This window comes from Pseudonaja textilis, chromosome 2, assembly GCF_049901715.1.
Source record: "Pseudonaja textilis isolate UNSWEBS1 chromosome 2, rPseTex1.2, whole genome shotgun sequence".
In the NCBI taxonomy this organism is placed as follows: Eukaryota; Metazoa; Chordata; class Lepidosauria; order Squamata; family Elapidae; genus Pseudonaja; species Pseudonaja textilis.
The window spans coordinates 113,321,237-113,335,603 of record NC_141991.1 but is presented as its reverse complement, the minus strand read 5'-3'; the positions used below and the strand labels follow the sequence as shown (position 1 = coordinate 113,335,603).

The 14,367-nt window shown below is 43.5% G+C and overlaps 1 protein-coding gene across 9 annotated transcripts in view; it reads left to right on the top strand.

Moving 5' to 3' along the window:
• Positions 1–14,367, top strand: part of BAHCC1 (BAH domain and coiled-coil containing 1) — a 127,883-nt gene that overhangs the window by 91,297 nt on the left and 22,219 nt on the right. For 8 of the 9 annotated variants that reach the window (XM_087924942.1, XM_087924945.1, XM_087924943.1 and 5 more), the window contains 4 exons: positions 167–850; positions 5,680–5,879; positions 9,528–9,664; positions 9,962–10,087. In XM_087924942.1, the coding sequence (XP_087781068.1) occupies positions 167–850; positions 5,680–5,879; positions 9,528–9,664; positions 9,962–10,087 (1,147 nt within the window). The remainder of the gene's footprint in view (positions 1–166; positions 851–5,679; positions 5,880–9,527; positions 9,665–9,961; positions 10,088–14,367) is intronic. The other variant, XM_087924949.1, reaches the window with a different exon arrangement.

Sequence of the window (14,367 nt, the reverse complement as noted above, 5' to 3'; positions counted from 1 at the left end):
AATTTAGTACAAATAGAATATTTCATGCGGTCCGTAGAGAAATACGAATGTTGTCAAGTGGCATTGCTCTTTGTGGCACCTGTATTTGAGGCTGTCAGTATTTGCTATGGATAGTCAGCTAGTCCGCTGCCATGCTTTTACTCTGGGACTCTTCCTTTCTTTGTAGATCTTCCCCCTGGTTATACCTACCCTGTGGCTGGTCTGGGCTATGCATCTCCATTTCCCCGGGACCCAGCTGATCCTGACACTATGCAAACTGTTTCTACAGCAGCTGAGCCTGAACAGTCACGCACCTTTCCACCAGAGCAGGAGCCGCGCTGCGAGGCAGAAGCTAGCCCACCCAGTGGGACTGGGGACTCTGAAGTGGAACCCACCCGTGCTCACCCTCCACATCTACTTGTCCATCCCCAGAGACCAAGCTCCACTGAAACGATCAAGGATACCCCAAGTTGCTCCCTGCTGGTCAGGGATAGCCCAGATGACTTGGATTCTACCCCAAAAGAACATCAGGAGGAGCCTAGCTCAGATGCTGCCACGCCAGGACCTTCCCCCGAAGTGATGAGTATGGAAGAGAGTCCTGTTGCAGCATTGGAAGTTGACTGTCAGGAAGCTGAGAGTAACGTTGTCTTGCCCGACGATCCATCAACACAGACTGATGTCCAGGTAGCACCATATGGCCTGGATGCCCTTATTGCTGCCAGCATCAACTTGGGTGAACTCCCAGACCTGGAATCCCCACCTTCTGAAGCTTCCCTTCCCTTGCCCTCTCCCTCCAGCTCAGGGATTCCTGGCATTGCCCTGCTCAGTGAGCTGGCTGAACTGGAACTCTGTCAGTGGCACTGTGATTCAGGTAAGGAAATAACAGACCATCCTGTCCGGATTCCTTCCCTCCACCTCAAAACAGGGTGCTGGTGGGGGCAATAAACCAACATTCGCTTCTTTCTGGGCACCTATTTTTATTAGTATCTGAAGACTGCTGGCTTCTTCAGCTCATGAGGGCAACTTATTCCCTGCCCCCCTCCCAAAAAAGGCACTTCCCATCTAAGGCAAAGGCAGAGCCAAATATCTAATGCCGGCAACAGAATGAGAAGCTCCCTTTTCCCATACCCTAATCCTGCCTCCTGACTAGCCAGCAGGGAATTGATAAAGGAAGGCATGGCAATGAACTAGAAGTTGAACATTTGCTCATGTTGTGAGGATTGTCTAGGGACCAGGACTAGAAGCTCTAGAATCTTTTTCCCAGACCTTGGAAAAAAAGATGTCCATGCTTGTCCTCTTGGGGTGTATAATAGATGTTTTTCCACACATGGCTAGGGCTTATTCCCCTATTTCCTTCCATTAGCTGCTTAGTGTTTCATGGAACAGCTGCTAATCAAATGCCAGATTCCCAAGCATGATGTAGGTTCTCCCTTCCCATCAGATGTCACTCAAAATAGTCCCATCCAGAGTTGTACAGTAGGAGGGGGATTCCAAAGGACACCTAGTACTTTTTGTAACATAATAATTTTATTAAATATTACAACTAAAACAGCAAACCAATACAAACAAAACATAAAAAGTAAAAAGAATAAAAAATAGAAAAGAAAAAAAGATTAGAAAAATAAAAATATAGTAAAGAAAAGAGATGAAATGATTTTCATCACAGATATAAATAATTTTAGTAATTTATTACCTCTTAAAATACAGCAAACAATCTCTTCCCATATCTCTTTTCTACAAATAAATCCTTTAAGGCCTTGTTGTTCAGTCCTGGTCATATCTATGATATCTATTTTAACTTTGATCATGTGAACCAACTTTTTATTCTTTTATTTTTATCAGTCCCTTCAAATAATATCTTATGATTTGATTTATTTTCATTTTTTCTTTATCAATTCTCATAAAATCTTTCAAAACTAACTATTTTATAAATACAATATAGTAAAGTATCCAGGTTATTCTTCTGATTTATTATTTGTATATCCCATTTAATTATTAAGACATTAGCCCAAGGGTCTTCAAAACTTGGCAAGTTTAAGACTTGTGGACTTCAACTCCCAGAATTCTTGAGCTAACATGACTGGAGGAGGAATTCTGGGAGTTGAAGTCCACAAGTCTTAAAGCTGTCAAGTTTGAAGACCCCTGCTCTAGCCAATTCTATCTGTATATCCAGTGCAGCATCTTTTTCCATATCCTTTCTGTGGTATGGCACTTCAAAATCCACTTTCAAATCAGTCCCACTCTTGCCAGTTAAACATTGAACATGTTCTCATGGATCTATAATGGTAGACATTCCAAGGATTAATTTCTGAGTCCGTTGTTCAGAAATATACTTAAATAGGTCCAATATTAGAATATTTTGCTGCATTCTCTATTAGTAAGTCAAATCTGTTAGTCTCCTTTAATTACAATATAGTAATAATAAATGCTTCCTTCTGATTCCCTCTAGTATTCAACCTTATCATGCTTTTCATAATTGCAAATAACAACATTTTCCCACAGGAAGGATTCTTACAAAAAATTTCAAAATCTTATTTCAAATTTGGACCTTTAGTCCATAGGTAACTTTCCAAAATCAACATTATAATAAACTGTTCGATGTTTATTCAAAAATATTTTTTAAATCCTTAAATTTATATTAAGGATTGAAGGAAACAACCCCTGTGATAAAATTTTGTATATTTTTTTTCAATTCAAAGGTTCCTAATAATTGAAAAGCAATTAAGAAATATTTTAAAAAGACATCAGGCCTGGAAAACTCTATATCCATATAGGCTGCATTACAGCTGTGAACTTGGTTGAAATCCCTAGACTCCCAGCTGCTTGATTCACAAATTAACCACAAAAACTTTGGTACCTGTAGTCTACTCATAAAAAGCAGGTGGCTGGAGTACGTGGGCAATCTCACTATCTCTCCTTTCTCCAGAGAGACTTTGTCAACCAGAGTTCTGCTATTAGGCGGCCAGTCTCCGCTGCAATGCCATTCTCATTCCTTCAGGGATTTCAGTTCACCATGAATTCTCACTGGAAGTCTCCGAAAGGTCACTTAGCCTGATCCATCATTGATGAAGTATCTCTTCTACACAACTATAGTTTCTTGATCCCTTCATTAGATATCTGATCATCACAGGTTGCTCTCATGTACACAACTGTTTAGAAAGGAATCCCCTCTTTCTCTTTTGGGAAAAATAGATCAAAGATTGTATCATATCTATCTTGATCATGACCAGGTCCCTGATTGGTTACGACAGGGGTAGGGAAACTTGGCTCTTTTATCACTTATGGACTTCAACTCCCAGAATTCCTGAGTGAGCCATAAAAGGTTCTCCATCCCTGGCCTACTGGTTTTTCAGTTGTGGGGGAAATCAAGTTTGGGGAACCTTTTATGGCTCACTCAGGAATTCTCGGAGTTGAAGTCCATAAGTGATAAAAGAGCCAAGTTTCCCTACCCCTGGGTTAGGAGATAGTGAATTATTCAGACATGAGCTAAGCTATTCCTCTTCTACTTTTTTCCTCAGAGGAACTGTATTCTTCTTTAGAACCCTGCATGCTGATATCCCACTCTTGACTTTTGAGCACAACTGGGTTTACAACCCAGCACTTGCATAATCTCTGGTATTATGAATGATTGAAAAGCTGTGAATCACTGCATGTAAACAAAAATGGTACATAATCTCATGTAGGTCATTGATTTTAGAGTAGACATACCATGTTATGGCAGTATGGACTCTTTGAAGTGCGTACAACTTTGAAAGTCTCACAAATCACCTTTCCTAATGTTCACCTGCCAGGAGAGAATTGCCCATCAGGCTACTTAAGCCTAGCACTAGGGAATATAGTAAATTCCCATTTAGAGGCTGAATTTGGAGGATTGCCCAAAAACCAGATGAAATCGGGGCAGGTATTAGAATTGTTGCATTTGTTTGGGCCTTGCTGATGATCAATGTGCCTCTTAGTTTTGAAAGCTTCGAAAGCAAGAGCTTTGGACTTCACTACTGTATACTGCATGTAGAAACCATTGGGGGGGCTTTCCCTGTTGGATTTTGAGTTGCAAATTAATTTGGGATAGGGCTTGCTTATCAGCATCCTAGACTACTAGCCTTTTACCATGAGGCTTGCATGCTTGGAAAGCTGGGGAACAGCGCGTTTGACTGGTCTGTGACCAGATTTATTTTGATGTCTCCTGTTTTTAGAAATATCTTGGCTCTCAAGAAGTACCTCATATTCTCTGCTTATGAATAATAATGGCCTTTGCTAATAATAATCACAATCCTCCAATATCATTTGAGTAGTGAGAGTCCTTCTTTTTTTCCCCCTACACCTTTCTGCTGCTGCTTCAAGCCTCCCACTTCCTGCCTCCCCCAGTGGCGAGGTTTACACCAACCCACATATGCAGATGGTTATCGTCCCCTGTGGCTAGGCGACGTCTGTGCTTTTCATCTGTACACCCAACGGTTATTGCTCACACACCAAAACCGTTCTTGCCCACAGTGGAACGGAAACCGCATACAAGGACTCCCCTATGTGCCTTCTCATACGTGTGCGCAGGCACTTTCACAAGCAGATGCACTTGTATACAAAGAGCGACAGCCCAGGAGGGAGAAGTGTCTTTAAAGAGGTACACCCACACATACATACTGCAGGTTGTTTTTTTTAAATGTCCACGATTACCCTTTTTCCACTTGTATATATATCTTCACGCAGAGGTTGGCCCTTTCAGCTTTTCTCCCCATTTGAGCACCTGTTTCCCTCCTTCCTGAACGCATCTTCTACTTCTGAGGCTATTTCCAATAGGCCCCTTTTTCCTTAAATTCTGGCAATGATAGCTTCTGCTTGCTGACCCAAATGGGCTTCTCAGGTCTCTTGCTTGGCCAGGTGATATCCTGACGATTTTAACCTCTGTGAGAAAGGACTTTGTGTGTATTCTGCATAGAAATACAAAGAGGGACCTCGTGGTTTTAAGCTATGGTCTGGGAAGAGCTTTTTTTCTAAATGACCATCACTTGCAAGCCAACTTTTTCTACGTCGTGACTCTCTTTCAGCCCTTCTTAACAGAGCGGGACAAGCAGCTTGGTGTGTCTGGGAAGAGGAAAGAACAGGGTCTTTTGAGGAAATGGGGTAGATTGTGAGATGCCACCAAATATGCATAGAAGCCCAAGATACAGACCTTCATCCAGTCACTAGGGGTGGCCTATGAATTCAGAGATGTTACAAGATGAAGTATTTATCACACAGCTGAAATATTTTGAGTATGCTCTTTACTATGGGGCCTTTTTGTTTGCAACCCTCCTCAATTTTTCCTTCTGCTATTTCTGCTTTTTTCCTTCCTACGAATGAAGGCAAATATATGTGTCCCAGGATAATTTTGCAAAATCCAGTCTGGGTCGTTCACCAGAACCAGAGGTTTTGTCTTCCGAGCTTTCGGATTCGTGCTGGAGCCCATCTTTGTTTAGGAAGGAATTTCCTTCCTATCCAAAGATCTGCTAAGCAGCAAACTAACTAACACCGTATGGTAGATAGAGGAGCAGGTAGGAGCACACCAAGAAGGCAGACCTAGTCTGGAAGCTCTGAATGTGACGGCTTCTTTGATGTGACAAGATTGAGAGCCCTAGGTTGGAAATGTAAGTTCATAACTTATTAATAACCCATTCTATGAATGAGAATTGATCGTCTCCGACTGTATCTTTCTGTTTTCCACAGTGCTGGATGAAGACTTGGCAGCCTTCAATTTGCAAAGTCTAGCCACCCTTGCTGCTGCCTGGGCTCTTGTGGAAGCCACTGGCTTCGAGAGCAGCCCACCTGACCTTCTCAGTCTGGCAGATGCCGCACCGTGTGTGAATCTGCACCCTCGCATGCGGGTCTCCCGGCGGAAATACATCTGGACCCCTAAAACCAAGCCTGTAAGTTTCTTGAGTTCAAAATGAATGACAGAGCTGATGGACTGAAAGATTACATGCTAGCATTCCATTTTTGTAGCCTGACATTGTGTCATGCCCCTGTTGGAATCTGATTCTGAGGGGGAGGCCGAGCAGCTGTGGAAGAAACTGGGAAAGGGCAAAGTCCAGCTGGGCAGAGCAGGGGAGAGGTACAGCAAGGCAGAGGAACACCCAGGCTCACCCCCTCTTCATCCTAGGGCACACAGGGAGGAACGGAGAAGGGAGCAATGTGAATTGTGTGGCTTATGGGGGAGAAAAGGGCCCTGATTCCCTTAATTAGCTGCAGCTGGGAACACAGTGTTTTAAAAAGGGAGATTGTGCATAGCAACTTGTTGGAAGCAAACCGTGAGTTATCTTTTATTGTTGAGGCTTATCTGGGTTCGTGGCATCTTCCCAACTGTGTGTGTTTTGTTGGCCTTTGAAATCTGCAATTCCTTACCTTGCCCTGTCCAGTTAATTGCTGCAGTGTGTTTTTTTGTGGATTTTGATTTAGTTTATATGTACTTTGTTTTCAGACTGAATTTCTCCACTTAAAGACTCTTTTGGGGAGAGTTTTTTCTCCAGCCAAAGATAACTGGACTTTGGGGGCAAAGTTGGAGATATTAAAGGGACTTTTCTTATTTATGTGACTGTGTTGCCTTTGTGCCATGCCCCCGGTTATCACACATAGTTTTGTGGTGTGTTTCTGGGCCATATGATCTTTGCTGCTACAGACCACAAAAATATTCACCTATCTCACTTGAAGAAGGATCTCAATTTCCACAGTTAATAACAGAGACTCCTGTGGTAAATTGTTCGTGTTTGAGGGATAATCTTTTATCCCTTAAGACTCATTCTTGGGAGGGGAAGCAAGATGAGCAAACAGTGAAACTTTCATTATAATGTCACACTGCAAATCCCCCCACTTTTTGTACATTTATTATAGTCACCTGTGAGAGGTGGAGCTTGTGTGACACTTCAATGCATGTTTAATCATTCTAACAAAAACATGGCTTGTTCTGGATATTTCTGGATGAGATAATAGAATCTGGCAAGACTGCTGCATAGGTAGTCTTCAACTTACAACAGATCACTTAGTGACTGTTCAAAGTTACAAGGGCACTGAATAAATTGACTTATGACCGTTTTTCAAACTTACAGTCACCTGATCAAAATTCAGATGCTATGAAGCTGACTCATATTTATGACAGTTACAGTGACCTGGATTCACGTGATCACCTTTTGTGTTCTTCTGACTGAACAAAGTCAGTGGGGAAGCCAGATTCACTTCACAGTCTTGTTACTACGAGGGCTATCCACAAAATAGATTACGTTTTCATCTGTAGCAAGAAGGGGCGGAGCTAGTGTGGCCATCTTTGGTCTGTGCGTCCGCCGCTCAGTCTGCATCTAGTCGGGCTAGTGGGAGGTTCGTATCGTTTCCCGTTATTTCACAGCAAATGTTTGAAATGTGTGCTGCAATTGAAAATCCCACGAGTTGTGAGGTGCGATCAGTGATAAGGTTTTTGTTGGCAAAAAACCATCAACCAATTGAAATTTTTCGGCAACTGTGTGAAGTGTACAGGGACAACATCATCACTGAAGGTGGAGTGCGCCAATGGTGCATTAAGTTTTAAAATGGCCGAACTACAGCACTCAAGAAGTCCTGAATGCTTTCAAGTGGGAGATTTTTCCACATCCGCCCTACAGCCCCGATCTTGCACCAAGTGACTACCACTTGTTTCCGAGGATGAAGACCTGGCTTGGAACACAGCGCTTTTGACGCCTGAGATTTAAGCCAGTCAGTCACGCACGCACGCAGTTCCGCGTCGTCGTCAAAGTGCTGTGTTCCAAGCCAGGTCTTCATGCTCAGAAACAAGTGGTAGTTGCTTTGGTGCAAGATCGGGGCTGTAGGGCGGATGAGGAAAAATCTCCCACTTGAAAGCATTCAGGACTTCTCGAGTGCTGTAGTTCGGCCATTTTAAAACTTAATGCACCATTGGCGCACTCCACCTTCAGTGATGATGTTGTCCCTGTACACTTCACACAGTTGCTGAAAAATTTTAATCGGTTGATGGTTTTTTGCCAACAAAAACCTTATCACTGATCGCACCTCACAACTCGCGGGATTTTCAATTGCAGCACACATTTCAAACGTTTGCTGTGAAATAACGGGAAACGATACGAACCTCCCACTAGCACGACTAGATGCAGACTGAGTGGCGGACGCACAGACCAAAGATGGCCGCACTAGCTCCGCCTCTTCTTGCTACAGACAAAAACGTAATCTATTTTGTGGATGGCCCTCGTAAATAACAACTGCAGTGATTCACTTAACAACTGTGGCAAGCAAGGTCATAAAACAGGCCAAAACTCACTTAACAAATGTCTCAGTTAACAACAGAAATTTTGGGCTCAATTGTGGTCGTACGTTGAGGACTACCTGTGGTCTACAAGCAAAACTGTGTAGAAGATTTTGAAACGTGGAAGTGCATTTTTTATTCCCGCTTTTGTGTATTTGTTTTTGTTTGATAAGGGGACAATTATTAAAGCTTACCTTAATCAACTTCACAGGATAGCTTTTGCTGTATCAGCCTCTCCAATGTTAATCATCATATTTATAGGGAAAGTTGGCTGGATAGAGTGTATGGAGGCTAGAATGTTAGGCTTCTCATTGTGTACAAAATCAGATAATCCTTGATTTACCACAGTAATTGAGCTCTGAGTTATGGTCATAAATTGTGGTGGTTGTAGACTTGAGGCATCATGTGAGTGGACCTGACTTTTTTGACATTTTTTGCAGTGGTCATTATGCAAAAACTGCAGTTGTTACGTGAACGGCACAGTTATTAACCAATTGGTTTCCCCTGATGGGAGTTTTTTTGCCAGAAACCAGAAGCATACCCCAGAAACTGGTAAAAAATATCACAAAAAATGATGCAAACTGACATAAAAGCAAGTCAATTACCAACCGCCGAAAACGTGATTGTGATTGTGAGTGATGAGTGATAGTTTGTCCCCATCCTAATGTTGACAACAGGTCATAAGTAGCTTTCAATGGTCCATCATAAAGTGACCAGGTTATAAGACAAGGACCACTTGCAATCTGAGAACTGTAGCAGTATTGCGTGGACTTAAGGTGCTTTGTCTGCTTGAGTTCCTAAATGACAAAAATGTCCATTAAGAGAAGGTAGATCTCTAAAGATCTCTGTATGTTCAGTGTGTGCAGCAAGGAGATAAATCATTATCAAAGTTAATTAACTATAGAAAGAAAAAGAGGAAGAAGAAATTTCAACAAGGAGCATTCTTGTTACAATTTTGTTTTGAACTCCTGAAATCCCCTCAAATTAATTTGTCTTAATTACATTTCTTAGCAGTTGAAGATGTTGGGTGGCCAAAATGGCTCCCACTTGAAACATGAGTGAAGATCCCACGAGTGGTCCCTTAAAAGGTCATCCTGCAAGTACATAATAAGTAGAACCAACTGGCCTTCTAAATCTGTTCGGTTCAAGAGCGCAAATAAGTCTCAGGGCATATAAACTACCAGGAGTAAAAGCCTGAATAAAACATGCTATGCACCCTGTCACCTCTTGCTGTTCTTTGTGGCTAAGATGGCCTTTTCTCTCTTCCCCAAAGGTTTGCCCTCTGAAAGCAGCTATTGAGAATTTGGACACCCAGGAGGTGGAGATGCGCATGCGCCTAGCAGAACTGCAGCGGCGCTACAAAGAGAAACAGCGGGAGTTGGCCAAGTTGCAGAGACGGCATGACCATGAGTGAGTGTCTGGTTTCCTCGCTTTTCACAACAGGTTTCTGAGATAAGCACCTGACCCACTTGCTGGAAGGAAGGTGGTTAAAGCAAAACAGCACCAGGAATGATGCCAGTGGTAAGGGGGTGAAATAGCTTGGAATCTGCTGGTCGATCTGTTTACTGTAGCATCCGAAGGCCAGGTGATGGGTCAAAGGCCTCCCCTCTCCTCTAAACTAGACCACCTCCCAAGAGACCCTCGGTATATGGGAACAGGGCCATTCCTGCCCTTTTGTTCTGTGTTTAATATGGTTGTTACCTGTAGGCGAGAGGAGAGTTCCCGGAGTCCAGCTCGGCGGGGACCGGGGCGACCTAGGAAACGCAAGCACTCCAGCACACTCAGTTCATTGCGACAGGGTTCGATGGGCAAGAGTGACAGCAGGAAGGTCAAGTGAGTGAATCTAGCATGACTTACGGGGCTTGGGGTTGGGGAAAGCACTCTAAATGTGTACAACGTTTGCCTGTCTTTTTGAAAGCTTAAGGGACCCAGCGGATGCTCTTAAGAAGGGTCTGCCGTGTGGTTGTTACAGTGAATGGAAGTGCAGCTTGTGTTCGTTTCTTCAAGGATGGATCGACAAATGGGACTATCGGGCCATTAGCAGGATGGGAGAAAGGTGGAAGTTTTTCCCCGCAGCAAATGTTATCCTCATCATCGCTTCCTCCCCTTCATCCTAATACCACGGGATTCCTCCTCCCTTCCCCCCTCCCTCCCCCCAAATCTGGAATTATTTGCTGAAAAGAGGGGCATCAACAATAAAGGAGCCATGATATGAAAGGTTTTAGCTACTTATACCTATCCTTCATTTTCCTTTTAGAAATTTCCTCTCCATCCATTTTACAGGTGTTATGCTCTGGATATATTTACCAGGCTGGATGGTATGAATGAGACAAAGTGTTAGTCTGTTTGCATTTGCGTATGTCTGGTTACCGGGGATTTGTAATTAGATTTTGGGGAAGCATTTAAGTGTAAAGGGAAATTTCACATAATGAAGCCTTTCTCTCTCTCTCTCTCTTTCTTTCTTTCTTTCTTTCTTTCTTTCTTTCTTTCTTTCTTTCTTTCTTTCTTTCTTTCTTTTCTTCTCAGCCTATTTTTTACATCAAACAGCTGTATAGTGTCAGTGTTTCTTATGTATGTGTACACTATAAAAAGCGGACTCTTCCACCCAGATCTCTCTGTTTGTAGCGTAATAATTGCAGACCACACTGGGAAGAGGCATGAGAGAAAGTGGTGGTGATGTTCAGTGAATATGTTGTGATCAAAGTGTTGCTTGTTGTTGTTTTTTGGGCTATTCCTGTTGCCTTCACCCTAGAGGTGATTGCACTTTAGCACTCAGCACAGCCAAGGCCTTACCCATCATAGCGGCCATCGAGATCTGGAAGAATAAGAGGGCTAGAGGGATGCCTGCTCCTCTGTGTTCCCCCTGCCTCCTGGTCTATCTTGCCTCCTGCACTGCTCTGGGGGAAGAATTGCCCCTCTTTGAAAAGGAAGGCAGTGTTGCATAAAAGCCTCTTTATCTGTGCTGTATAAAGTCATTGGTCACGCTGCAGTGGTGTTCATTGCTGCTGGCGCTTTATGATTATCCATTAGCCGCCCGGCACAGTCATTCCCGCACTCACGGGCCCTGTATAATTGTCCTTCTCTGCTACAAATTGCCTCTCCCGGCAGGCCCATTTGCATAAATCCTCCAAGCTAGTCCAAACATGATTGGAGCACGCGTGTGTGCGCTGCATCAATCCTGATGATTTGGTAATAATAGTTAAATCTGTACTAAATGGTTCCTTCAATTAAGACAGAAGAAAAAAATTAATCTCTAGGTTTTATGTCACAAAACATTAGCAAATGTAGTGAAGGTTACAGGGGGAAAAAAAGCAGTTAGTGTTGGCTTTGGGTTGCAACATGGCTCCACCATATGGCTCATGGAAACCTTCCAGGACTCACTAGAGAACTTGCTTGCCTTTTCTCATTCCTCTCCACCCTTTCCCTTTATGTAGATTTCACCTGGGGGTGGGGTGGGGGAAGTAGGAGATTCCCCGTCGCTCCAAACCTTAAAAAGCTGTGCCATATTCATGCAAAATTAAATATAAAAGGAAATCCATTCTTAGCTTATTAGGAAGACGATCCCAGCTTTGGTTCCCCTGAGCTTCGCTTCCTTTACATTTTAACCCCACTTTCACCCAAGTCCCAAAATCATCCCACCCGGATGGATTTGCCAGCAAATCTTTAAAAGCTGAAAGAGGAGATTCTGCGATTCCAGAACAGCATTCCAAGCGCTGTTTAGCATAGCGGCCCTAAAGTGCCATTACCTAGGATGGGAGCCAGCACGAAAATATGCTGGTTGTAAGAAGTGCTGACCACATTTGGACCCAATTCTGCCTTGGCAAAGAAGGGGAAATAGGAGGTTGTGTCCACATGAGAGATACGAGGTGTGAGATGCGGAATGTAACTAGTACTCGTTTAACAGCTGCCTTGCTTCGTGACCATTTGCAGTTATGATGGTGATGAAGAATTAACTTTATGACCTTCCTCACACTTAGGCCCTTCATAGGTCTGTAAAATAAATAAAAAAAGCTGAAGTAAAATGGCGATGTGATGTTTCACTTGAACACTGTGATGTTTCACTTGACAGCCAAGTTGCCGGTCCCCATTGCACTTGCTAAAGGGGGACGACCTCAATGTCCTTTAACGCCAGTTACTGGTTGTACAAGATCTTTCTGTAGTGTCTCTTGGTGTCTGTTCTCTGATCCCATGGCTGGGATTGAAGCCAGATAACACCATTATTTCCTGCAACGTTCCCCCACTTTCACCAGCTCTATCCATACTTCTCCTTTCACTCATCCTGAGAAAAGCCACGTTGGAGAAGAGAGGCCTGTCCCTGTTTCTGTCTTCCGTAAAATGTCACAAGTGGGAGTTCTTAGTGGAGTTTAACTTCTCCTATCACCCCTGTCTCGCAGGAAGGCAGGTGACAGAGCAGCTATTCCCAGCGCTTGGGAGAACAGCTCTGTTTTCCCTTTTGCCTTCAAAGGTATCGCTGCACACGTTTAAAATGTGCCCCTCCCCCCCCACTCACCACTGTAGTACCAAAGTAGCAGAGAGGAGCTGCTGAATCCTAGTACAGAGCGTCTATGGGCTACCCTCTGGAGAGCTTGGCTGCCCTGCAGGGTTGAAGCTACAAACCAGTGTCATGGTGGAGCACTGGGAGATTGAAGTGATGTCTGTCTAACAAACTTCCAAAAGGCCACTGGACGTTTGGTTAAAACAACCCCCCCACACACACACACTTTTGGGACTGTGGCATCTAAGTTATGCAACAAGGCAGGCATCAGAGGAAGTGACTATGTTAGGGGTATCTCAGTGGTCAAGCAGGCTTTCCATGGTGGGATTGTGCTTTTTTGGCACCAGAAGGCAGGTCAATGGGAGTAAGTGAAAAGTTGTGAGGGAGAACAGTTTCTTTGCTGTGATTTCCTGATCCCACAAAGTTCGTAGAGCTGAATACAGAATAACAAGAGTTGGAAGGGACTTTGGAGGTCTTCTAGTCCAACCCCCCTGCCCAAGGAGGAGACCCTAGACTATTCCGGACAAATGGCTTTCCAATCTCTTCTTACAGTTACTGATAGTAGGCAACTCACTTCCTGCTCTTCTCTCTTGTGTGAAGATAAGTGAATCTTTCTCATGCCAGGAGAGAATTGGCACCCCAAAAACACCTGCGTTCCCTCCTTCTCTCCCTGCTTTGCCTGCCATCTGTGAGCAGGCAAGTGGCTGTTTGACAGTAAGAAAAGTCCTGACAACTCACAGCACGCTGACCGCTTGGCACGACTTGCAGTGACAGAAGTGGAAGAATTAAGTTTGGAAGGAGAGCACAGAGTTAGGAGCAAAAAAGTGCCTTTGGGGTGGGCTGGGGGAGGGTTGAGAAGAAGGCGAACGCGCATAGAAAAGAGGAGACTTCAAATCACATTTTAGGCATGAAGCCAGCGGGGTGACTTTGGGCCAGTCACTGTCTCTCAGCCCAACTCACCTTATGGAGTGGTTGTTATGGACCAAATACAGGTAGTCCTCGATTTACAATCCCAATTGAGTCCAACATTTATGTTGTTAAGCGAGGCATTTGTTAAGTGAATTTTGCCCCATTTTACGACTTTTCTTGCCTCAGTTGTTAAGTGAATCACTACAGTTGATAAGTTAGTAGCACGGTTGTTAAGTGAATCTGGTTCCCCCATTGACTTTGCTTGTCAGAAGGTCGCAGACATGAACCCCTCCCCAGGGACACTGCAACCGTCATAAATACGAGTCAGCTGCCAAGCATCTGAATTTTGATCACATGAGGGATGGGGATGCTGCGAAGGTCGTAACTGTGAAAAACAGTCATCATTTTTTTCAATGCCATTCTAACTGAACAGTCAGTAAGCAAACTGTTGTAAGTCAAGGACTACCTATAGGAGAAGGAAGGGAGTATTAGGTATGTTTGCTGCCTTAAGTTATATATAAAATAATAAAGGTGAGATTAAAAAAAACAAAACTTAAATCGAAATCTAAATAAAAGTATCCTCCACCAACATTTAGGGAGGTGTTTTTCCATCTGGGAAAATGAGATATGTCAGTGAGCCTTAAGGTTGAACTCCTATCTGGGAAGTATAATCCAATTCATCTGACGGTAGGATTACATGTTGTACACT